The 25,561-nt window shown below is 40.8% G+C and overlaps 1 protein-coding gene across 2 annotated transcripts in view; it reads right to left on the bottom strand.

Moving 5' to 3' along the window:
• kdrl (kinase insert domain receptor like) overlaps positions 1–25,561 on the bottom strand; it is a 49,256-nt gene that overhangs the window by 13,415 nt on the left and 10,280 nt on the right. For both annotated transcript variants that reach the window (XM_008303798.1, XM_008303806.1), the window contains exons 4-25: positions 24,653–24,780; positions 22,275–22,434; positions 22,045–22,181; positions 21,774–21,945; positions 21,496–21,622; positions 20,057–20,226; positions 18,573–18,729; positions 16,318–16,432; positions 13,734–13,842; positions 12,268–12,552; positions 11,867–12,013; positions 11,264–11,392; positions 10,039–10,145; positions 9,471–9,600; positions 8,470–8,574; positions 6,607–6,720; positions 6,364–6,452; positions 5,943–6,096; positions 5,114–5,211; positions 4,006–4,128; positions 3,517–3,628; positions 268–367 (exon numbers count right to left, since the gene is read on the bottom strand). In XM_008303798.1, the coding sequence (XP_008302020.1) occupies positions 268–367; positions 3,517–3,628; positions 4,006–4,128; positions 5,114–5,211; positions 5,943–6,096; positions 6,364–6,452; positions 6,607–6,720; positions 8,470–8,574; positions 9,471–9,600; positions 10,039–10,145; positions 11,264–11,392; positions 11,867–12,013; positions 12,268–12,552; positions 13,734–13,842; positions 16,318–16,432; positions 18,573–18,729; positions 20,057–20,226; positions 21,496–21,622; positions 21,774–21,945; positions 22,045–22,181; positions 22,275–22,434; positions 24,653–24,780 (2,968 nt within the window). The remainder of the gene's footprint in view (positions 1–267; positions 368–3,516; positions 3,629–4,005; positions 4,129–5,113; positions 5,212–5,942; positions 6,097–6,363; positions 6,453–6,606; positions 6,721–8,469; positions 8,575–9,470; positions 9,601–10,038; positions 10,146–11,263; positions 11,393–11,866; positions 12,014–12,267; positions 12,553–13,733; positions 13,843–16,317; positions 16,433–18,572; positions 18,730–20,056; positions 20,227–21,495; positions 21,623–21,773; positions 21,946–22,044; positions 22,182–22,274; positions 22,435–24,652; positions 24,781–25,561) is intronic.

Below are 25,561 nucleotides of genomic sequence, written 5' to 3'. Positions count from 1 at the left end.
CTTTTTGACGTGTTTACTTGTCTCCTCTCTGCTTTGTGTAAACACAAACTGCAGTTTAGTCCAGCTCAGCGGAAAAGTCCCTGAATTGTTGGTAACAACGGAGTCACTAACGACTTGTCAGTGGCACAGATTAATGGTCCAGAATTATTTGATTTTTACAGAATCTGCTCAGACTACGTGATTTATATTTGCTAAATTTACAAAGACAAATGTCTTTCAAACCTGTCAGCGAGTTTTGTTGTTCTGAGGTTTAATAGGGTTTCTTACATTTCAGAGGAAGAATATTCTGGTGCCCTCATTCTGGTTCCCTCTTTCAGTCGGCAACAAAATTCTTCATCAATCTGGACACCAGGATACGGGGAGGCACCTGGGAACGGAAAGAAAGGGACATATTCATTACATTTATTTATAGTTATTTGTTATGCATAAAAAAGCCATTGTCTTTGTGTTGAGTATAATATATCGCTATGGACCATGTGAGGAAAAGAAAGTATTAAGAAAAACAATAGTACACATTCTTTTCTATGCGTAGATTACTTAATGATGAACAGGCGCTGAGCGACCAATTGACAACCGCTGGTGTAGACAAATGAAGTCAACACTAAAGTGCAAAAACTGCTGTTCCTCAAATGGCCACTTGAGGCTGACTCGAAAAGTGAATCAGTCCCCATAGATCGCCATATTAAAATGCTCAAATTTAGAGCAGCAATACAGCCTGGTACAACAAACAAATTTGGTCTTGACAGCAAAGTTTCCTGTTCATGAAAACCATGAATAAATACATTTTCATATGATGACTTTAAGTTGTGCATAACTACAGTTGTGGACACTTTAAGTTACAGGTAGATGTAGTCACAGGACAGCCCATGACCCAAAGATGTCTGCACAGATAACCTTATCTCAGTTACAAAACAAAACCTGCCTGATCTCTGTTGCAATCTTGATTTCCCTCTGCACACGTTAAACTTCCTTAACTTGTGAAAGTAACTCCAATATATAATCAAATTTATTTGCAAGCTCTTGCACAGAGTGTAGCAGCTCTTACATACACGTTTACCCACTAAATTGTTTGAAAAAATAAATATGAAGGACTTTTGATAAGAAATAGTTGGATGAAAGTTCACTCATGACATACAGTAAAAGCATAATGTTGTTGTTCCTATGCTGCCGAATCATCAATCTGTCAGACTAATTTTATTTACTTTTAAACCATAGTGTTGGGAACAAGATTTAATGTACAGCTGAAGTCTACTTCATGCTCCCTGTGCAAATATAACATAAACTGGTGTCCAATATCCAGTGTTGGCTTTGGGAAATAACGGTCATTCTAGCATGATATCAATACACGTTTCTAATCCATTAAATATTGTTTTATTTGCTTGAACCCCATTCATAATATAATATATTATCCTTGTGAGTGACCAAATTTATAGGGAACCACAGATTTAGCACGGCAACGTGTGATGCATAAATAAAAGACACAATCTGTCATTTTTGTAGAAAAAACATGTCAGTCCCAGCTGTCACCGTTCACTCGGTCCATATAACTGCAGCCGATGTGGACTCCATGTTTCTTGGTGCGAGGGTTAGTGTGTAAACATGCTGTGAAAACCGAACTAGATTCAGAATATTTTCCCCATTTTTCAACTAGGAATCGAAGCAGTTATATCATCTTCCTCAAAGTTACCAGATTCTGTTGACAAAAATGCAATTTTACCGGTTCTGCCTCAGCAGGTTAGTTTGTAATGAGAATGAATATTTTATCTGCTTTTCTATACAACGCTAATCGCGTATTTTTTAACATTTGTATCTGCCCTGATGTACTTGTTGACATCAACACTGCACTAACAAGATAGATTTTTTGAACCCACAAAACGGAAAAAGGACACATTTTTGGTTCACAAAGCAATCAGAAAAAACACTTGGGTTACCCAAGTTTGACCTCCAAACATGATCAGGTTGCACAGCTCACTCCTTTGCCATTTTTCTTGGTCGTTTTGTATCCTTGTTTCCTGATTTATTTTTCTGAGGCCCAGCTAATACTACCCAGATGTGTAAGTGTTTCTTCAATGGAAAATGTGGTGAGAATGTGTCGAGAGTGAAGAAGAGGAAGAAAGACAGAGAAAAAGAAGGGAAGAAAAGTGTCATTATGACGTCAGTGTGCTTTCTATTGAAAAGAATGTACGATTTGACACACTTTTCTTTAAACTGCAGCGGGTGACGACACAGAATGGTGCTGATTCAAAAGCAGCACAGTCAAGAAGTACAGTATGGCAATACATCCAACTTCGCTTCTCTGCTTTTTTTCACTTACTCTTATGTTTTCCCTGCTTCCCATGGTGACAATTGAACATACAATATTTCACGTTGAGCCTTGCTATAGAAATGTACGGCGAGCTCTGTGCCGCGGCGCACAGGCAATCATGGGCCGACACACAATGCTGCCTTAAAGGCTGCAGTGGTTTCACAGCAGGGGCACACTTTTACACTGATCTGGCTGCTTGGTTACTGTGAGTTTATGTAGCCAGCTGGGAAGAAACGCATAGCATAAATAGGAGGTGTTCTCTCGTTTTAATGTCCCATGCCTGTACTAATATTCACAGGCTTGCACAGGCACTAATGTTTTTTGCACGAGTGGCAGGAAAATAGTTTTCTCAGACTGACAATGCAAGTCCAGGCCCTTTGTCCCAAAGGCACAATTACACAGTGAAAGAAGACAGTTATTACCCAGTACATCTGGAGAGGCTCTATAGCTGGGGGCACCGATCAAGTCCACCGAGCTGAAGCTCTCCTCTCACTGAACATATATGATACAGAACCCAGTGTTTAACTGAGCTGTCAGATTTTTTGCATATGTGGAGATGTTATTAAATAAACATAAACTGCCAGTAAATGTTAAGTTAATGTCAGTATTGTCATTTCAGTCAGGATTTAACCGTTCCCTTTAATTATAGAGAGCAGCGTTTAAAATCTATTTGTATGAAAGGCATGAAAACTATTATGAACACAAAAAATAATCACCACTGTAAAGACTGCAAACACTTCAATACAGTATTACGTCTATATGCTGTTTTTAACTTCTGCTGGATAATTGTAATGCAATGCAAGCTGTCTTTGACATGTTACTGTCCACCAACAAATATTTGTTATATATTTTTGACTAAAGTACCAACAGTATGCATGCAGATAATTTAGGGCTGTATTAATTTAGAGATGCTCTGTTAGGGGCCTTCTGTTGCTTGAAAACAGTCTTGTCAAGACTGTGATTGCCTGATCTAAAGCTGGCTGGCGTTCAACCTCCAGTAATACAACCCACCTTTGTAGCCATGTTTAAACCGTTACTTCAGACCTTGTGTGTGTTAAGTTCATTTTAGATATTTGGCTGCTTTCACAAATGGATTTTTTTGTGTCTGCACTCTGAATGACTGTGGGTGTGTATCTTTTGCGTTCCCGTATCTTAAAAAGCGTGCGCAGGAACTATAACTCCAGTGGTCAGCACTGACCCATGACACTTACCCAGAGAGAAGATCTCCCACATAAGAACACCAAAGGACCAAACGTCGCTCTGAGTCGTGTAGATCTTGTCAAAAATAGCCTCAGGTGCCATCCACTTGAGTGGCAGTCTAGCCTGTACACGAGAAATGAGATAAGAAATGATTTACTGCCTCATCTCACCTGTGGACAGGCCTCCTAATAATGTCAACACTAACTGCATTGTTACATCAGTGGAAAACAAGCTGGTCTAAATTGTGCAGGCAGGTTTGATCCAGCTAAGCCTGAATGAGTCTCCTAAGCAGGGCTCTTCATTGACTATTCAAACAAACACATAATTTTGTGGGACACTTCTAAGAGCTGGTGAATTTATCTACCAAGTGACTTGTAGCTTATGTTTATTGCCTGTTATCTATTAATTTTAAATGCTTCTGAGCATTTTCTTTGTGACAGTAAATACCAGACAGCTGTAAAAAATAAACACACAACGATTCTAGGCTTTAATAAACTCACATCTCCTTTGCGCACATAATCCGGGTCTTTGTAGATGTCCCTGGCGAGTCCAAAATCACAAATCTTTACAACATTATTCTCAGAGAGCAGGATGTTTCGTGCTGCCAAATCACGATGAATGCACTAAATGAAAAAGAAGAAATCATGTTTAAAGAGACATTTACGTTTATAAGTTTTCTACATATCTTGGACTTTAAAATGGAAGACTGCATGTGGAGAAACATATGGTCAAGTCATCAGTGACATTACAATAGGAAATCCCCCCTCATACTCAGGCTAAGAAATAGTCTGTTGTAGAATTTATAACAATAACTTCATTCTCTAATCAGCCTCATCCGGTCTCCCCAAAACGATGAATGACTTGAAAAATAAATGAGCTCTAAACTGACATCCTTTAAAAACCACAAGGGCAAGATTATACAAAAACAAAAGTAAAGTGGGTCATAGTAGAGGCGGTGTGGTCTCTTTTAAGTTGTCCTTTGTGGTATGTTTTTTTCATTTACAATCCAACAACTACTTGACAACTCCTGGAACACACTGGGTGTGAACCAGTTTACTTCTATTTGGGCACTTTGCTGATTTAACCATACTAGTTAACCCTCTGAACCCCAGGCAGTTGTTTTTTTGTTGTTTTTTTAAAAACTGCAATATGAAGTTCTGCACTTCTATGGAAACAACACAACAATTGCTAGAAGCAAAGAGAACTCAAAACTATCTTTTTTTGCACTATAACACATTTCAATTACCATTAATCATAAAAAGTTGTTATTTCTTTGTTTACTTATTTAAAAAAAAACAAAACATAAAATGTAGGTGATTTAAAAAAACATCATGCCTTTCAAACCTGCTGGTTGGTTTTGGGGGATCAGAGGTTCAGGTTGTCATTTGTAGCAAGATAATTTATTTACAGTTCAGCAATTTTAATATATCTGACAGCTCTTTGAGCACTTGTAGTGTGAGCCAGTTTGGTTCTACCTGTACACTCTTCTGATTTAAATGTTCTCATGAAACAAGGGTCAGCACTGTGATCCTTCACTATATTATGTAAGATTTAAAAAACAAAATACAGTGAAATGTAAAGGTTGTTCTGTTCTGAAGAAGATAATACCTTGCGTGATGCCAAGAACTCCATGCCTTTTGCAACTTGGAAACTGTAGCAAATTAAATCTTCCAGTGTCAGAACTCTCTTATATAAGTCCTCAGATTCTGTAAAACAAAGAACATGAAGTTCCCAGTCAGCATGATTTTCTGTCTGGGTATACAATAAATGGACATTAAATTTACAGTAATAATCCTGCTCATGTTTTTAAATGCAGTCAGTGTGATCTGCAGGTTTCCACGCCTGTCAGATAAATCAGGAAACTTTTAATGTAACGTTCTGGACTACAGCGTGTCATCTTAACAGTCTGTTCTGTCACGTACTTGTCTCCTCCTACACACTATGTCTTTAAAACATCCTTTACAGAAGAAACGATAAAAACAAATTACAATCCTGTCTAGTTTCGGATGTCAGGTGAAACGTGCAGTAATGGGCGCAGTGTGCCGGTCGGGGGTCTGATAGAGGAACTCACAAGGAGCCCTTCCACTGGCCCACCTGAGTAAACAGCTAATCAAACCAGAAATAACACATCAAAAACAACATGGCTGACGTGCTGAGCTGAAGCCAGAGAGCAGAGCGATGCTCGGGTCAGGACAGGAAATAAACAGACGCCTCCCCAGACTCAGTGGGGTGACAGTGGCTCCTGCTGCAGTGATTGTACTGCTGTACAGGAGGAGGAAACGTCCCATCAGAGTCGGACTAGAAAACAATCTGAGGGGAGCTTTGGTTGCTGGGCAGGAGGGGGAGGAGCGGAGGTGGGGGAGCAGGGAGACAGCGGGAGGGACAAACAGGGACGGGTGTGGGGGTTGAAGGGAAGCAAGACGTGCTTGGCCTTTACCTTCTTCCTCTTCCTCTGAGTCGCAGTAGCTCTTATCTTCGATGAAGCCAGAGCTGGCGGAGCTTCCGGTGCTGGCTACGCTCTCCAGGCGGCGCTTCATCAGCTCGCTCAGCTCACAGCCCGATCCTGAGGTCACCACCTTACCGTCCTGGCTCTGAACGGCACACATGCATCATGGTCAATGAGAGGAGCTTAAAGGCTAATATGCATTGAGCTTTTCTACATGGTTGAGTGGCTGTGTGATTTGAAAATGGACCTGATTCATCACACCCAGTCTGTAAATCTGCAGAGTGTTTGCATCTTTCAAACATGAGAACTTCCATGACACTTATCAAAACAGCCACTCCCTGCTCTCACTGCTGAGCTCGAGATAAGAAAGCAAGTGAGCTGGAGAGTTAAAATCATGCAGCTCATGACTCACCTTGTACACAAGGAAGTCATCCCTCTTGCCTCTCAAATAGTTGGACAAGTTGCCGTATTTGCAGAACTCCACTATCATCATCAAGGGTCCTGTTGAGATGGCACATTTCTTATGATTACTGCTGCGACATGTGGTTGTTTTCACAATAAAGAAAGCCATGAAAAATGGAGGGCAGCATCGCAGTAATTAAATATCATTTTCTTCTTTACACAGCTTCTGTTCAAACTCAGTAATAAAGCTCACCTCCAGGTTTCGTGCAGGCTCCCAGCAGGTTGACCACATTGAGGTGATGACCGATGTGAATCAGGATCTTTAACTCTGACATCAGGGCTTTCCGCTCATTTGATGTAGCACCTCCTGTAAACACGCAAGCATGCACAGGATTTGTTCAGCATTGGTTGGTGGATCAGTAAATACTTCAGCAAAAATTATATACACTTTTACATAAAAGAAAATATTTTTGTAATTTGTAGAATCTTTGAACGATGCTACATTCATGTGCGAAGATAAAAGCATGAAAAAGAAGCAAGTCTACACAGGTTGCTTGTCTTATTAAAATGTATTTTCAAATGTAGTGGAACACAAACTTCATATCAGAATGTCAACACTACATGGTGTCAACCTCTCAAAGGCAATGAACGGAAACTTTATGAAATTCTTTGCAGTTGTATTTAATTTTTCCCCCCAAAATCTGAACTAAAAATAGTACTTGCAGTGAGACACCCAGATTCTAAACCATTTGTTGTTTTCTCCTCTGAGAGATTCACTTGCTCTCCCAATTTTTTTTCGTACTTCTCTAATACTGATGGAGTATTTTTGATTGTGGTAATAATGGTAAATGCTGTTTTCTTATAAATATATATATTTTTTTGCCTTAAGAAGATGATAAAGTTCAGTCTTTGCAGGTTTTTCAAACGGAAAAAATGTTTGATGGATTACCATGCAAATGTAGTTTTATGAAATGAAATATGGTGGAAAAACAATAATATTGCTTTAATATGAAGCAGCTTTAGGTCGAGGACATCCTCTAAGATACAAAGAACACATTCATAGAATTAAAACGAGAAACGCTCATATTACATACCCGATTTTGATAAATATGAACAATGATATAACGTCTTCAGCTTTAGATTATGAAAATCAAGATTTAGAGGTTGTTCTGTGTTGCTTTGACCAAACACATATTTATGAGCTGGAAGCGAGAGCAGCCAGGGAGTCTCTGGCTAAATCACGGTCAATTTGAGGAGACCTGCTGCTTTCCATTAAGTTTGACCTACGACTAACAACAGCCAGAGTCTGTTCCTCTCGCAGAGCCTGTGATTTATGCTGAGACATGATTAATGATAAGACAGTGAGCAATACGTCTACGTAGCAGCCCTGTGTTTGATCCTCACTGATACATCATCCACATATCACTGAGAGCTCTGCAGTTTGCTTCTCTCGTTTTAGAAAATTAAAAGTGTCATTCGCTTAAATGAAAAAAACAAAGCAAGTGAAGACAAAACTCTTTTCTCTCTCTTTGTTTTCTTGTTTTCATTTAGAGCCAACATTTATAGTTCGTTGTGATTATTTGGAAAGACATAGGAATGAGAAAATGAGATTGTAAATAACTTGCCTCAAAAATCAAGACCCGAGAAAGGATTGTTTCCAAATGTTAGGATCTCTACAACTACATAACATAAACACAATTTTTTTGGTCAATTTGTACTTGTGTCTTACACGTCTGAACTCTTTTTCACCTGCAAATCTCGGACATTCTGATCTGAGGTGTCACATGTGTACACTCAAACTCCTCATCAGGGATACGCTTAAAGAACCTGTACTTTGGGAGGAACAGACATTGAATTCTTTGCTTTAAATGAATATGCCACACAAACATTAATTGCGCATGTGCTGCTGTAGCTTATAAGTCTGAAACATGCAGAAGAAATAAATCTTGTGCAGAAATGAAAGATATCTGACAGTCATCTGTTACACATACAGCAGTGAATGGTGTGACATTAGCGCTGGCCCTAAAATAACAGAATGTGTCAGTTTCATTTCCTTTTAATTTCTAATTATAATTAACTCAAAGCCTAAAAATCACCGGACTGTTCGACATCCTACCTTTCAGCATTTTGACCGCAACAGTCTTGCAGGTTGATAGCTTGTCGATCCCAAAGGCAGAAGCCTCGACAACTTTTCCAAAAGCTCCGTGACCGAGAGTTTTGCCTGGAAAAGGAAGAAGGTATTTGATAAGTGGGACGACATTAGAGCTTCTTGTCCCTGGGGTGGAAAAAATGCGACTGTATTCCCTGTCGGTCAGGCTCTGTAATTAAAACGACCCACCGGAGCTGTGATCACCACAGAGAGAATTTATGGTTCGCTTAAGACTGGATGACAGCGCAGGTCACTGAAAAGTAATGACCCTTCGCTCCGGCTGCAGAGAGGGATGACACCTACTCCATGTATCTTAATGTATCTGTGTACGTATGAGCTGACTATGAACTTCACCTATGATGAACTTTTATGAAAAAGAAACATTTGTGTCATCTGCAAACTGTAAAACTGTCAAAGTGCAATAAAAAAAACTAGAAACGTCAGTGCTGTTTGACACATTAAATAATACACGGGCAAATTTGAAAAAGCAATAACATCAAATTCATCACTACAATTAATAAACAGTTGTGTGATGTGCTCATTTTCTTATTCTTTAAAGATTTTTTTGGCAGTGTCTCTTTTTTTTGAATGGTGCAGTAAAGATAGAAATGAAATGTGTGGAAAGAGAGCAGGGGAATGACAACCAAAGCAGGGACTGATGGCACCTTAACTACTCGTCAATCAGGTCACCTGTGTTGTACCTTATTCAGCCAGTTTTACTACTGTGAGACAACAGACCCTGACTCTGAATGCTCTGTTACTATTTGAACATCATTTAAACATGAACACTGCAGAAAGTTTCAAATGTAGGCTTAACAAAAAGCCCAAATTATGCATAAAACCCCCAAATACCTTATTAACCTGTTTAAAACTCATAGGGGGCACCAAGTGTCTAAATTTGCTCCCTGTAATATATGAAAGTTATAAAGTATGAAAACTTTTTTTTTAACACGTTGCACAGTGCTCACCTAGTCGCAGGCGGTCTCGGGGAAACTCCCATTTGCTGCTGTCATACTGAAGAAGGTCATTCTGCTCATCCAGGGGATACTCGTCAGGATCAATGATGATGGAAGGGCCCATCTTGTAGTGTGCAGGTTGCTGAAGCATTAAGAAGATAAACATCAGTATTTATCTATGACAACCTATGGAACTTAGCTTTCATTTTATGGAAAATGTTGATGTGAGCAGGGAGATTCTTGCTCTGCACACATGACCGAGATGAAAGCACAAAAACGTTTCCTCACTTGTTTTGCACGAACACATAATGGTCTCCTGTGAGGACATACTGTACACAGAAAGCCTAAGTTCAGCACTTACTGTCAGGAAATGTGAAAAGCAGAAATACAGGCTAAATTTATCTTTCACTTAAACTGTATTTCACAACAGCCATAAGTGAGTCACTTCCAGGAGCCTTTATTGCTAACTCTCATAACAGAGAAGGAATAAAATTTCCAAAATGCAATCAGTCACTTCCCATGTGCTGGCAAACGCTAATCTTATGCGGTTTCTGAGAAAAGAAGTAATGTAACGCCTTACCTTCCTCAGCTTGCGAATGAAGAGGATAAGCATCAGCCAGAGGAACGTGGCAGCAGCTCCCGTACACACCAAGATTATGACCTCAACGTTTGGCTTCCCTTCATCTCCTGGAATGAGAAGAACTGTCGTAAACCAAGCCTGTTTAGCACAAAATCACTGTGTGCTTTTTTGTGATCTCATAAGTTGTCATACGATATTGACGGGGATTTGGGATCAAAAGCAAACAGCCTGTTACAAATTTACAAACAAAGAGCGTGGTTTTCGACCCATGACGCTGGGACTTTCATTTTGCGCCATTCTTTGTCATTCTAGTTGATTTGTTTCTTCATAAATTTTCTTTGCGACATTGTATATAAAGGAAGTGCAAACACGCTTCAGTGTTTATTTCATGTTTGTTTGGGACATGCATACCACCTTTTTTTTTTTTTCGAAACACTGTTTTTCTAACCGTTCATGTTGACACTCTAAAGGCTCATATCCTTTGAATAAGCACAACGATTTTCTGGCTCTTGTTTCAAACAGTCCTTGACTAAAGAGCCATAGCAGGATATGCATACAGCATGTTGTTGATAAATTTTCATGGTGAAGATGGAAAGATAACAATAATTACAAAGCTGATCCTTAAGCGAAATAGAAGTTCAGCTTAACAAGAATATATTTAAGTGCCAACATGTGGAGAAACCTGGCTGCATGATATCATATCTCCTTTCCACATGTACAATTCATGGCTCATGCAAAGGTAGAGAGGTACACACATGGTATGAAACAGACCTTCTACTCCAATTATCTGCTGTATGTTTCCAGTCCCCTGGTAGCTGTAGCAGTCAATCTTTTTCGACTCATTAGTGGACCTCTTAACACTTCACAGAGGTTGTGTCCTCTAGGTAAGGGCCCTCAGCCAAAGCCATGATCATAAAACCCAAGAAGGAATTCACTTGGCATTCCTGGCAGCCACAAATTTTCTGTCAGGGGAGACTTTTCTCACTGAAGTCTGACCAGAGCTATTTGTAGTGGTGACAAGGGAACAGGCCACGAGGCCTCTGAGATGTTTGGGCATGCAGAAGAGGCATTGACTTCACTGCTTGAGCTAATGATTAGTGTATTCGATGTGATCTGCAGAGAGTAGACGTCGCCTCACACCGAGGACTGTAAAAGCAGCAGGTGGGAGCGTTGATATTTTTTGATGTTTATGTAGTGAACATCCCACAGCGCCTGAATGACTCACCGAGCACAGTAACAACAGCACTTGTTTTCGCGTAGCCTTCAACATTGCTGGCGACACACTCGTACAGACCCTCATCGTCTTTCTTCACCCTTTCGATGGTCAGAGCCCCGTCTTTGCCGAGTGTAATACCTGAAAAGCACAAACCTTCAGTTAATGATACCATAAAGTTTGAGAAAGTGTGGCATTTAACTCTCAACACTGCATTTTCATGCAGGTGGAGGATGAGTGTTCAGGCACTTGAGCGTGTACATATTTTGTCTTTCACTACAGCTGAGGCAGTCTTTATACAGAATAGAAGGTATTGTACACTTGATATATTTTTAAAATGGAAGCTTTTTGCTTGAAAGAAAAACGCCATTAACCAGAAATAATATTTTCAGCAGAAATCAGACATAGCATAAAGCATATTTCTCTTCTTGTAGTTTATAAAAATGAGTACATGAATGCAACCTTTACTCTGACTATGTAGAAAGTATTAATTCTCTTCAAACTCTCCTCTAGGTTACGTGTTGCCGCACCACCCTGTACCATAATATCAAAAACCTACAAAAGGTTATTGCTATATGATAGTCACCACATATGTAATAATATTCTCGGGGTTACCTGGACTTTCTTCCACTGGAACACCATTTTTGTACCACATGATGTTGGGTCGAGGAACTCCCGAAGCATAGCAAGCCAGGACCAGGGTGCTGCTGCTGTTCACATCCTGATTAGTCAGATTTTGACTCAGCCATGGTTGTGTTCTTGCTGCACCAAAGAAAAAAAACAGTTTAAAGTAGATGTGCCATTACTCCATTACCGTCTTGTTTAGAAAGTGACTCATTAAGTGTTACAAGATTGTTTTCTGTGTTCCTGTGTGTGCTAACTTTTAGTGGCATGCCCATACATGTGTACACTTCTACAACAGAGCTAGTACATCAGCTTACTATTTGATAATAGATGCAATATATAGAAATGATCCTGCAATCACAGTTGCAGTGCCACATCCTTCTCTAACTTACCAACCACAGTAAGTGCAGCAGTCTTGACTTCAACCCTCTTGTGGAGCTTGTATGCTTGGCATTTGTACCCTGCAGTGCTGTTTTGGGACACATTATGCAGATAGAGGGAAAGGGAAATGGAGTATCGGCTGAGCTGGAGACTAGACACGTTGGACGTGACCGTTTGATTCCTGGAATCCAACCACTGCAGGTCTGTGTAGAGGTAACGGGTTGCCCGACAGGTCAGAGTGATGTCATTCCCCTCAATGGCTGTGTGAGGTTCAGTGGTAATTTCGTCGGGGTGATCTAACATAACAAATTAGAAAAATGTGGTAATTTAGGATTCCAGTTGTGGTAAATCATCCGTAGTTACAGATATACTCAGTGGTCAACTAGAGGTGTTAATTATGAATAAACTGAATTTCACATCTGTTTTACACGCATGCACGTATCCTGCTGGTTAGTGATTCTAATTTGGACAATAGCTTTGGACACAAAGCTGCTCGTCAAAAGGCCAGGAATGTCAAATTTGCAGTTATTTCCTGTTTCATCACTGTTAATTGGAAGCACGTTGCCGGTGGACAGCATTGCTGATGGCGCTTCTGCACTCATCCAATTGGAGTGAGGCTGAGTATGTGCCCCAAGGGAAGCAGACTGTGCTTGTTTATTCAGTTTGCTGGAAAGCATTCTCTGTTCCGTAAGAGAAGACAGCTGTTGTTACAATTCTGTCCTCTTTTTTAGCGGCATTCCATCATCCCCGTCTTCCTCACCTCTGGACGAGAGCTAGATTCCTCTTGGGAAAACTCTCACTCTGGGAGTATAATGTTTGGTACTTGGCATCCCCCTTTATTGTGGGTTCACCTGAATAGCTCAGTCTCAAAAAGCAGTCCTTCACCCTTCAGAAGATGGGACTCACATAACTTTTAGGGGAATGTGATTCACTTTGTTGCAAAGTGAACTGTGCTTGCGCCTGGTGACACCTCATCCCTGCTGTTATTACATAACTGTCTCAATGGATATTCATTTGGGGAACATTTGGAAATGCTCAGATGCACATAAAAAAGCAAATTCTCCTTGCACTCAAAGCCTCACCGAGAAAGAGGAATGACCTGCTGGCACCGGAGAAGGAATGCAGTTATTCATAGCTGTTTTTAAACGCGTGCCATTATAGCACTCCATATGGCTCTGGACATGTTTGCCTCTCTTCCGCCCTGAAGCTGTTCAGCTACACTGGAAGATGTTTTCAATTAATGCCCCCCTCTGGTCTCTTTATTGCACAATACAATCTGCACATTCCTTCACTGCTCCTTGCAGTTCATTACACTGTGTGTACGTAGATTATTTGCAGGAATCCAGTGCATGGGGTAGGACTCTTTACAATTATGATCAAACTCTATGACTGTGTACAAATCAGCTGAGCATTAAGCTTGCATAATTAAGATACAAATGCAAATATTTCAGCTCTTGCATTTTGGTGACTCGCTTACCATCGACGTAAAAAGGCTTTGTCATTGTGCTCTCGCCATCCTCATTCTCGGCCTTACAGGAGTACTTTCCTGACACGTGGGCTTCTCCAATCACCAACGTACTCACAGTCTAATCAGGATTGAAAAGGTAATTATTATTAATTATTTAAAGCAGCACATAACATAATAACTTAAACATCAATTCAGATTTCCACTGTGACACTGTGATTTATCTGTGAGGTTTTAATCATCATCATAGTCCTGAGTTGCTGTTAACAAATAAGTGAGAAGTCTGGACCAACCCTGGTGTGTTTTATAATCCCCAGTGTTTGACATTAATGAAAGGATACATCTGGAGTTTTAAAGCCCACTGACTCCCTTTCAGTCCTGTATGATATATCTAGAGCTGGGGCTCCATATTAACTTCCTGGAAAGCACTTCTAATGCCACGCTCGATTTTAACGCTAGTACAAAATTTTATTAGTTTAAATTGACAAAATAATAAGTGAAACTTGGACGAGGGCCAGACTGCGTGGGGTTCTGTTTAGTGTTCACAGTGACATCTGTTTTTTGGGGGCAGTCAGCTACATCAAAGAGAGTGAATGATGTGGGTGTATTGTCTGGGGTATACTGGCCTAAACTTCCTGGGCTAGCAGGAGCTATTGTGTTGACGCTCACAGGCCCAGCTGTAGCCATGAAACCTTTTCGGTGTCTCTGTTCTTACAATGTTCACCAAACAAACAGTCAGGAAGTAAAAGAATAGGTGTTGGCTCGTATTGTCCAATACATGCTGACATGACATTTGTCAAAACACTGATGGAATGGTCTTATGGTATAATGTTACGCCTATTACTCACCATGATGTAACCTGAGATTGAAAACAGTCATTTAAACGATTGCGCACAGTCCTGAAAAGGTGACCTGATCAGACACACTGTGACCTCTGTGCCCATGTCTTCCCCTGTGTTTTCCTTATATTTTGACCTGGGCCAGTCTCCCTCTCAACTGGGCCTTCTGGGGAGCCACTCGGAGGCCCAACCCTGACTATGTTCTTATTCACGGGCCAACACGATTTATGTGGGGTGACAGAGAGGAATTTGCTTCCAACAAATCCCTCTTCTTTTAAACTGCTGCTTGTTATCATTGACCCTTAGTCCTAACCCTCATAAAGCACCAGCGACTGGCCACAAGTACTTGTGAATAAGTAGTGCCTCCATATTTATGTTAGACACTTATTAGAGCTGATGCCCTGTGAAAATGGCCAAATTTACAATGCTTCTTCTGCAAAGAATTACTGTAAATTTCATTTAATACTTAATAAGACAGAAGAAGTCCATAAATCACCACCTTTAGCACCAGAAACAGGTCAAAAAAGTTTGGATTAACAACGATCACTGATGCTCTCTCTTGCCAATGAATTTGTGGCCTAATTTGACCCAGTTTGCTGTAATGGGTTTCTTGAACCTACTGCGATAGACAGACTAAGGCGAGGCAGCAGAGGCCTGCTCTTAATTATGTCTGGGGTGAACAGTTTTAGTAACAGGCTTCCTCAGGACATTTGCAGTGATGTATACAGCTTGCAACTTGTGCTCATGTTTGGGATTTCTATGGCAATATGTCTGACACACTGGCAGATTCCACATTGATGCCTCAGAGTTGACTTCACAGAAAACAACATTCTGAGATACAAGACAACTACATCTGCTTACTGCATAGGTGTGACTGCTCCATCTGCGTAAATGTTTTGATCGTCATATATTTTAGAATTGCATTACGTAGAACCACTGTATATGTTCCTATGTAACAAAAGCTTGTGGCACATGAAAGGCCATGTTTTACAGCCTTGAGAATCTCAAAAAGTCTAAAGATTAACTAATGTGAGAATAAAAGATGCTTCATTGGCAGGATTAATGTGCAGCTGGTTTATTTATTAACCTTCTTCATATAAAAAGAAAACAGTGAAAGAGATCGTGTATTTCACTCCACTATTGGAGAATTAACTGTCTATCAGTTATTGGTGCTCCATTTCAGGCTCTCAAAAGGCAGAAACGCTGTGCTAGAGACTTCACTGCAGTTAAGCTAGTGTATTAGCTCATCGTGTTGTAAATGCCTTTGTCAATATGGGATCTTGCTTTTCAGACATAGCACATGATATGCATGAAACCAAGTGATTGTCACATATTTTTCTGGTTGCTTATTTCAAGAATAAAGTAAAACTAGCAAAACCGACATTTTCAAAGGGGTCTGCTGAGGGTTTTTTCATGGGTTTTGGTCACAGTTACATAAGTCAAAACTAAGGCAGACAAAATTAATCATCTTCAGTGAAGAAAAGTACTTGCATCACTGCCAATCCACAAATCCTCCTGTGACCATGTGTGGATTTAAAATGTTGAATCTGACTTTCAACTCCTGAGCATCTGTCTTAGCCAGTGGCTATTTTGTATCTGTAGACGTCTTCTTGATCCAGTTCTCATACTGTATAAATCCTTCTATTGAATTAGACACCTCTATTTGTCAGCCTCACTTTATGGTGAAAGAGCAGGCTACAAGTGCATCCATTGTCTGAAAAAAATGTGGAAACACTACACATAAAATGACTACATACCTTGTTTTTTCCTTTAACCAGTTCAGGCTTGACAATTATGTTCTTGATCCAGTTTTGGGACTGATTGCTTCTATCATCAGTGTTGACCAGAACTGGCTCAGTGTAAGCTAAACAACTGCAGGACAGAGAAAAAGAGACCACATTGGACCCTGAACAATGCAACAAAGATGACAAAAACAGACTTTCATGTTGTTTTAAATGGGAATGTTAGCGTAACAATAATACACATCCTGCCCAGATCATATGTTTATGATGTAAAACTAAATTTTGAAGGCCTCTCTTGCACTGACAGACGTATCTGTAGTAGAGTTCAGGTCTAGACCAGGCAGTCTGGGTTGCAAAACCTAGAGAAAGCCTTGATTTAACCCCCCCGCCCCCAAAGCCTTCACCGCCTGTGGTGGTGAACAATCAGTTTGATGAGTGGAGAGGCAGAGAAGGAAACAGCAACAGCGACAGGAAGGGCTGAGCTGTGCGTCACCTCCAACAGGAACCCCCCCCACACCTTCTGGCCAGAGGAGATAAGGTTGATCCTCGGACCTTGGTGGTCAGCAAGGGACAACTGATAACTTCTCAACCTGGAGATAAAGACATCCCCATATTTTTGCCCCCAACACTATCAGCCTCATTCCACATCCAACACAGCAAGCTCCCCTCACCTCTAAACCCGCTCCAGACCCTGCCTTTCCCCTCCTCTCCAAACTCACAAAGATTAAGATGAGATATGATCTTGAAGGGCTGCATGTTGGATTTACAGTGACAGGTACTTTGCAGGGTCAGAGCTGTATAAAACAAACATTTTGCACAATTGGCCTCCCACCAGGCCATAGCTGTTCCTCTGTCTCATTAGCTGCCTGCCACGGCCCAGCCACTGTTCCTGGTGCCAGCACTGATTATCTTTGGGTCTGCAGAAAGAGGTGCTTACTAACCTTAGTAACCCTCTGCTAATATTTATCAGAAATCTCACAAGTACAAGTGATTTCCTGAGATGATTTAATGACTAAAATGATGCTGGTGGATTAACGCCATCTAGCATGTAACATAATTACTCTCTTTCAGTGGACGGTGTTGTTTTTATCAATGGTGTTGGGGCCTGATAACCCAGGGGTAATGACCCATTGTTTTCCTGATCTTACGACTCACAAGGTTCCTGCTTCCACTGACAAGTCAGGGGCTGAGGGAACGCTCAAATGTTCACTTTGGTGTGGGTTCACTACCAGGCCGGTATTCGTGCACAGTCGCTTTTATACACTCAGTTCTGTTCAGCTCTGTAATAGCTTAGGGAATGTGAGATTAATATATCTCCCTCATGTTCCCCCATCAGTCTACAGAACCACAACCACAAATGAGAGGGCAGTTCTCCAGGGCGGCAGACCCTTGATTAATGTGTCATGTTCTGGGACAGAGTCAATTGAGTCAATACAGATCTGTTTTATAGTGGGATCCCCGGGCTGGACCGGTGGTTCTGTATCCTACAATCACATCTCTCAAGTTTGTGCTGCTGCTTGGCTGTGTGTTTGGGATTGTGAAGCTTGCAGAGCTGCAATGATTTACCGATTAGTGGTCAACCATTAAGTTAATTGTCATCTGACTATTTGTTTTTGTTTTTAAGAATAAAAAGTCAAGATATTCTGGTTTCTTTCCTCCTCTTTGTCAGTGAAGGGAAAATCTTTGAGTTGTGGACAAAACCAGACATTTGTTATCTTTGTTTTTGGAAAACAATGATCAACATTTTTCCTATATATTTTTTTTGATTTCATAGACTAGACAACTATTTGATTATCGATAAGTTTGTCCAGTTTTAAAAAATAAATGAAAAAACCATGACTGCATATTTAAAGCTCTAGTCTTTACACTGTCCACCATTGTTGCTCAGTCAAAGAGATAAACATAGAAGGAGTTTTCTGGTCAAAGAGAAGCTTCAGGAGGTAGAAGCAACCTACATCCACTCTTTAACTCTTATTCTGTACACTGGCAGTTCAAACTAAACACGACACAACAGCTGAGTGACACACCACACTTAATGCAAATTAAATGATAGCATGTTATATTGATTTTGAATCTGCTGGGTATTCACAATGTGGTCCTGTTATATATTAAGCTACTTAAAGCATGGATTTATAGTGACTAGACTGATGTAAGATATTTGCAACATTAAATTTGCTTAGCTTTAAAATGTGATTGAAGATTGCACCATGAATGCAGAAGGTCCAGATTAAACATTTCAAAGCGTTGGACATAGCAAGAGGGTGACTCACTTTTTAAGTGTAGGGTCTGAGTTACACGGCTGCCAAAACCAAGTGATGGTTGGCAGGGGCAACCCATAAGCAGTGCAGGTTAGCTGCTGCTGTTTGCCAGACATGTAGGGCTGTACGTCCACATTGGCAAGCTCCGCCTCCGAAATAGTTGGTTTCACTGTGAGAGAGAGAATCACACACACACACACACACACAAAACAGACACACACACACACACACACACACGCACAGGAAGAAAGAGAGAAACAGAGATCATTAGATCAGTCATCAAACATCCCGTTCCTGCGCATTGTGGAATCTCATAATGTCTCTATAATGAGGGATGACAGTTATGATGAATAGCCATGAAAAACATGCCATTGACACCAGTTGTCCTTTAGACGTGGTGTACGAGAAGGATGACGGGATGATTGGCTAGCCTGAGGCTGTAGGTCAAAGAACGACCCCACCGTGGCCTATGCCTAGGTCAGTGTTTCGACCATGTGTGCTCTAATGAACAACAGACAAAAATACTTGTGCCACCTCAGGAGGCGGTGCACAACACTTAGCCAGTCTCTGCATTTCCTACAGTGACAAAGCTTCGCAAACTGCAAAAACCTGCATCCCGCACACAGCCGCCATCATACAGCACAATCTGGAGCACTGTAGCAACTCCAAAACAACTGATGAACAGAGTTTAAAATAGTTCTCTAATTGATACCAGGAATCTCTCTTCACTTTGTTTATTTGTGTCTGTGTGTTTTATTTTTTGTCATTCCAATAAATAAAAGTTTTTGAAGCGCGGCAGTCAAGGATCATAAATAAAGTTTATACAAGCCAGAAGGGGTCTGATTTTTCCACTTTTTGGCACGCTATTGGGATTCCTTGAAAATGTTTAAAGAATGCAATGAAAATAGCTCTGCCCCCCTCCCGTGGTAAGCCTGAAGTAACAGATACACCCTTCTACCCTTCTCTGTTCTCTATAGCAAGCAGACTCCATTCAAGTTTCCACTTAACTTGCTACAACATTTATAGCCCCTTGTGTTAACAGTTACCAGTATTCTTTACAGTCATCATAACAGTGAATTACATGCTCAGCCCTTGCTTTTTTAATCAAGCTGTATACATATTGTAAAGAACATGTTGTTTATATGAGCTGCACTGTATATACACATGGTGAGGATGCAAATAAATGCTGAGGACTGGGGGGGGGTCTGGAGCGGCTGGAGTCTGCGTGCAGAATAGAGCTCGGGCCATTTACACACTGAGCCAAGCCCCCGCAGAAGAGCCCCAATAATCAACAACAGCTGCCCCTGCTACGTCAATCCAGCCCTGGAATCAACAAGCCCCCAAATTCCTCTCATACTAGAGCTGCTACCTGCCGTCCAGTGAACTGGACTGAAAGCAGCAGCAGTGCCGGGGCAGCCTCAGTCCACAGCCGAGGAAGGCACCCCTTCATTTCCACCAGATCAGCAATCATTACCAGGTTTATGGCTGTGGCTTACCGTCAACTACCAGAGTGTAGCTCAGATTCCTGTACAGGCCCTTCAATCTGTTGCCCAGGCTTATGGTGAAGATGCCAGCATGCTTCGGCTGCACATCTGTGATGGCCAGGTTAAAACCAGACATCTTGTAACAAGTGGAATTCTTCTGTATGGGGACCCCATCTTTATACCTGAAACATAAAGGCACAGAATGGTTTGTTTATGATGCATAAACATTCGTAAATCAAAAGAAAATATTTGACTTACAAAGTTATAATTTAAGGTGTCTCTGAGATTTTATCTATTAGTTTTAAAATACATCCATTATCTATACATCGCTTAGTCCTCACAAGGGTCGCGGGAGGGGCTGGAGTCTATTCCAGCTGACTTAGGGTGAAGGCAGGGGACACCCTGGACAGGTCACCAGTCTATCACAGGGCCACACTTAGAGACAGAAAACCAAGCACACTCACATTCACACCTATGGACAATCTAGAATCACCAATTAACCTCAACATGTTTTTTGGACTGTGTGGGAGGAAGCTGGAGAACCCGGAGAGAGCCCACACTGCACGGGGAGAACATGCAAACTCCACGCAGAAAGATTTCGGGACGCGAACCGGCAACCTTGTTGCTGCGAGGCAACAGTGCTAACCAACTGCGCCACCTTGTAGCCCTAGTTTTAAAATGTACCTTTGAATTTGTTTCGATGTTGACCTGAACTCTGAGCAGTTTCTTGGTGTTTTTCTCTCCTGTCACATTTTTACTCACTGTGGGTTCATTTTTCACTACATTATAAAGTCCAACATCTCTATGGAAATGAAACAACAATCGCGAGAAGTAGAGAGAAATTCAAAATGTCTTCTGCACATCATGACCCAGTGATAGTGCCATAAATCATTAAAAAGACAACCAAAAGTTACTTTTGTTTTATTATTCATTTAACAAAAATGAAAATCTGAAACCAACATCTTTTAGGGAGTCCAAGTATCACGGAAACAAGTAGTGGCTTCACATGATACAGATATTTAACTTTTTACATTTTTAATGTTTTTCCATACTTAATACTCTGCACTACATATGTATTCAATGTAAGAACATGCTTCTGAGAAGTAGAATAAAATGATTTTGATTAAATATCATGATTTTAGTCTTACATCTGGTTACATTTTCCAGCAGAACTATAGGTCACAGATTAGTTCAAGGACTGTCAGAAAAGCTGAAAAGCTGATGATTCCTTGTGTTTTCAAAGTTTCTCTAAAAAGAGGGAATTTTGGAGACTGAAAAAAAAGACAACATGTGTTTTAAATCCACATGGGGGTATAGCACTTTGTAATGTTCAAATGTAATTAGAAAAGTTCTCCATAATAAACTCTATTATTATATATTGTTGTTTATGACAGATGAGCCCACACTCACTACACAACCTTTATTTATTGTGACTGTAAGCCTTTACGTACCATGCTATCATGTCAGGTGGTGGCAGAGCGTTGACCTTCGGGTCAAACACAAACTTCTTTCTCCCTTCATTGACAATCACTGTGCTTGGTCGCTCATGCCTGTATGAGACGTTGAGGAAGGGATGCTCTGCAACAGAAGACAAAAACAATGGAATCTATGCCAGAGAATAATGGACATAACAGTAAAATTATGATCATATTCTTATAAGATCATTTCAGAGTGTGATAATTAAGTAGTATATTGACAACCTGCAATGAACCATCTAACGGATACTCACCAAAGACAGTGACTTTTACTGAAGCATTCTTGTGCTTTGTGGGTTCAAGGTCAGCTTTGCAGCGATACACTCCCCTATCCTCCATGGTAATGTTTGGCAACACTAAAGTCTTGCTCATTACAAGAACCTGAGCAGGTATGAGTTTGGGCTTTTCTGTATAATGTCGGTTTTCCTGAAGACAAAGGAAGTAGCATACATCACAGCTACAATGCGTAAAGATCTTTTGACATACAGTAGTGCAGCATCAACCAACAGTGAACCCTGAACTTACTTTTCTTCTTGGAAAATCCCAGGTGAAGTTGATTCTCCCATTATAGGTGGTCTCCCCACTACAGTTGAGGATGAGGGTGTCCCCAACCAAAACTTTAACACGCTCTGGGGTGATCTTCACATTGTTAAGGACAAGAGCTGTGAAATCGAGACAAATATATAGACTGTAAAATGGTAAACAATTCGCAAAGTCAAAACAAATCTATGTTTGTTTGTTTTTTTTTTACTCACTCTGTCTCTGAGGGATGTACACTGACTTAAACTCAATGCCGTTGACCACAGTGTTGCACATGAGCATTGTGTACACCGTGTAGGGACCATAAGGAATCGTGAACCCCACCTTTGGATCCCAAACCATTCCCTTAATGATCGCCTTAGATAAATGTGGGACCTGCAATAACAAAGGCAATGTTTGTATTTGCTTTTTGATGACGCTTGTGATGTCTGTTAAAGAGTGCTAAGCTGACCAAAGAGGAAGCTTCATCTGACTCATGTTTCACATGGCACAAATGGGGATAGACGGCTTTTAGGATGGGGATCTAATTAGTTTCGTTTTTTTCTTAAATTGTAACCTCTGCAATCATTTATGTAATGGAGCACAAAACATGACTGACTCGGAAAAGGATGTACGTGCCTGCGGCTGTTTGTTCCCAAGGCAGAAGTTGGGCGGAAAGAGGAGGCAAAGGATGAGAAGGAAGGAAGGAAAGCAGGAAGGAGGAGTGCCATTGATTCATTAAAAGCAGGAAGGTCCCACAACCACTATCTGTGCCATCAGAGTGGATTTGTTTTTGTTTACCCACTGAGGCACTATAACAAATAGTCATATGTCAGTCACTGACAGGACAAAGATACGCACACGTCTGTGATTGGCAGCTTTGGCATGGCTTTCATTACTGCTCAAGGAAAAATGTTTTACTAAATACAATCAGGTCCTGGAGTCAGCCATAAAGATGAAAAGTGCAACCACTGAGGAAGCGCTTGTCCACTGACGTCTCACAGTAAACTCTAGGATCAAATGCTACGATCCCAGTTACCTGTTGTTTCCTGTGACTGGACACAGTGTGTACTGTTTTTCTACTGCATTTCCTGATGTTTGTAAAAGAAGAGCAGCTAAATTTAGTCAGGGAGTCTATTCTGAGAAAAGCACTCTTGGAGCACCTTCCTGTTCTTACAGGAAGCAGACAGGATGACTCCCTTCGCCGCCCCTGAGCTTCCCTCAGACAAGCCACTGTCCCCGGTTTGTTTCTGTGTGCTAGAGTCATTTACCATACAGAGGGTGTGAGAACCAGTGAGACGCCCTAAGCACAGAGTGGAAACACTTTTTTTTCCCCTAAAGAAGACAAGTAAGGATAAACTGCTTTAGTATCATCCCTCTGAACCCCAAAATCTGCCACTCGGTTTGAAAAGCAAGTTACCTTTACAAAACCTACGTACAGACAATAAATAAATGGAATTTTTTTCTTTCTTCTGAAAACGCCACAGCTCATGACGGTCCGCTGTCTCCGGAGTTGAGCAACATTTTCTGTACGTTTGCAGATAAACGGATGACTAGTTTAATGTAATTGGAATGATTTCTGCTGAACACCGTTTTTCAGTCCAACTGCCACCAAAGTACAGAAGAAAACAAGTGCGACAGGAAACACGTACAGAAAATGTTGCTCCGCTGTCTCCGGAGTTGAGCAACATTTTCTGTACGTTTGCAGATAAACGGATGACTAATTTAATGTAATCGGAATGATTTCTGCTGAACACCGTTTTTCAATCCAACTGCCACCAAAGTACAGAAGAAAACAAGTGCGACAGGAAACACGTACAGATTCTGGATCTCGCTCGCACATGTGGCTGCATGTAGCAAATGACACCATTTATCAGAATCATAAATAAATTAATCCTCCAACTCATCATCCATGACAAGCTGTATGGTTGGAAAACTTAACCAAATCTAAACTAAAAATTTTAATATTTAATCAAATAATTTTATTCTACAAGTCTTATTCAAAAATTCTCTAAAAATGAACCCATTGCTCTAACTAGATCCTGCAAAAAGCAAAACAATCTGTACTCCTTGGCACTCAGCTGCGACCAATAGTCATGTAACAAAAATTATGGAACTTTTAGGCTGAACTCGGCTGAACTGCAGGATGTGTTCACACAGGCCAGAAAGAAAAACAAGTGTATAGTGTCGCCATTTTTTCTAGTATCAGTAACAATTGAGGGCACTTGGGAAAATATTTTCCATGTTGATTCCAGGTGTGCTTTATAAAATAAACCGACATCCAACTCACATTTTTTCTTTGTAATGATTTATGGCGTTATAGCTGTGTCATGCGGTACCAGAGACGTTTCTGAGTTTTCTTCACTTCTTGTCATGGTTGTGCTGTTTCTACAGAGGGACAGGACTTTATATTGCAGTAAAAAATGAGCCCTCAGTGAGCACAAATGTAACCCTAAAAATGTAACATAACCCTAACCTTAACCCTAACTCAAAGTGTATGTATATGGAACACTCTGGATTACTTTATATAATATACACTACAGTAAAACAACATATCCCACAAATGGAAGACATGTGCAGAAGGTGTGAGATGAATATCTTTGTGAGGCCTTACCCCTGTCAGTGTCACAGTAGTATTAGGAGACGATGTCCGACAGGGAACCACAAGGCTGGTCTCGTGCCTGTAGATGCCCAAAATGAATGGTGTTGAATAACGGGGCTCCACAAATGGTTGCTCGGGATCTGAGGACACAAAATTTTCCCAAATAAGTAACATTTTAAATAGAGGTAAGACAGAAACTGCATTTCAAAGCATATGTGGCCACTTATATGTTGTACTTTGGGATAACCCAATATTTTGTAGTAAATTTGCCGCTGTTATTCTGATGTGTCAGAGTTAACCACTGCACCCCCAGAAAGTGCAATTATTGGAGCCTTTTGTGGGTTCTGCATTTCTATGTGGTTTTTGCATCTTCCATCCCTGGGCCTGTGTATCCCCTAGAGGTGTGTGAAGTTTTCTCTCACAGTCCAAAAACATGGAAGTTAGGGCAGCCGGTGTGAATGGTTCCATATCTGTTTTGCAATGAGCATCTCACCCTCTGCTCAGCTGCAATAGCTCAATGTCCCCAATGTCACTGACACAAATAAATAAGGGCAATGCAAGGGCATTTTGCACTGGGCTCAAACAAAGAGATCAAATCTCAGTTAACTTAATTCTGGCCAGATATGGCATCAGCCCACAGAAACAGCTATCAGGCCAGTGGTGTGTTCCTGCTGGGAAGCCAGGCATCACACAGCAACTGTGGGAACACTCTATGAACTCTGGGCAATGCAAATAGTCTGCAATTGATGTGAGGTCAAGCATTAATGGTGTGTTAAAGAAACTATTAACTGAATTGTAAGCATGGAAATAATCTAATAAACAGCCGAGAGGCTTTGAAATAAGGGTGTTACAAAACTTCTAAATGGTTAACTAAACACAGGCACAGCAGGTCATATCAACTGGAAACCACATTCACAGAAC

Source organism: Stegastes partitus, unplaced genomic scaffold (assembly GCF_000690725.1).
Source record: "Stegastes partitus isolate 25-593 unplaced genomic scaffold, Stegastes_partitus-1.0.2 Scaffold39, whole genome shotgun sequence".
In the NCBI taxonomy this organism is placed as follows: domain Eukaryota; kingdom Metazoa; phylum Chordata; class Actinopteri; family Pomacentridae; genus Stegastes; species Stegastes partitus.
The sequence above is the reverse complement of the archived record's forward strand: the minus strand, read 5'-3'. Positions and strand labels throughout refer to the sequence as shown.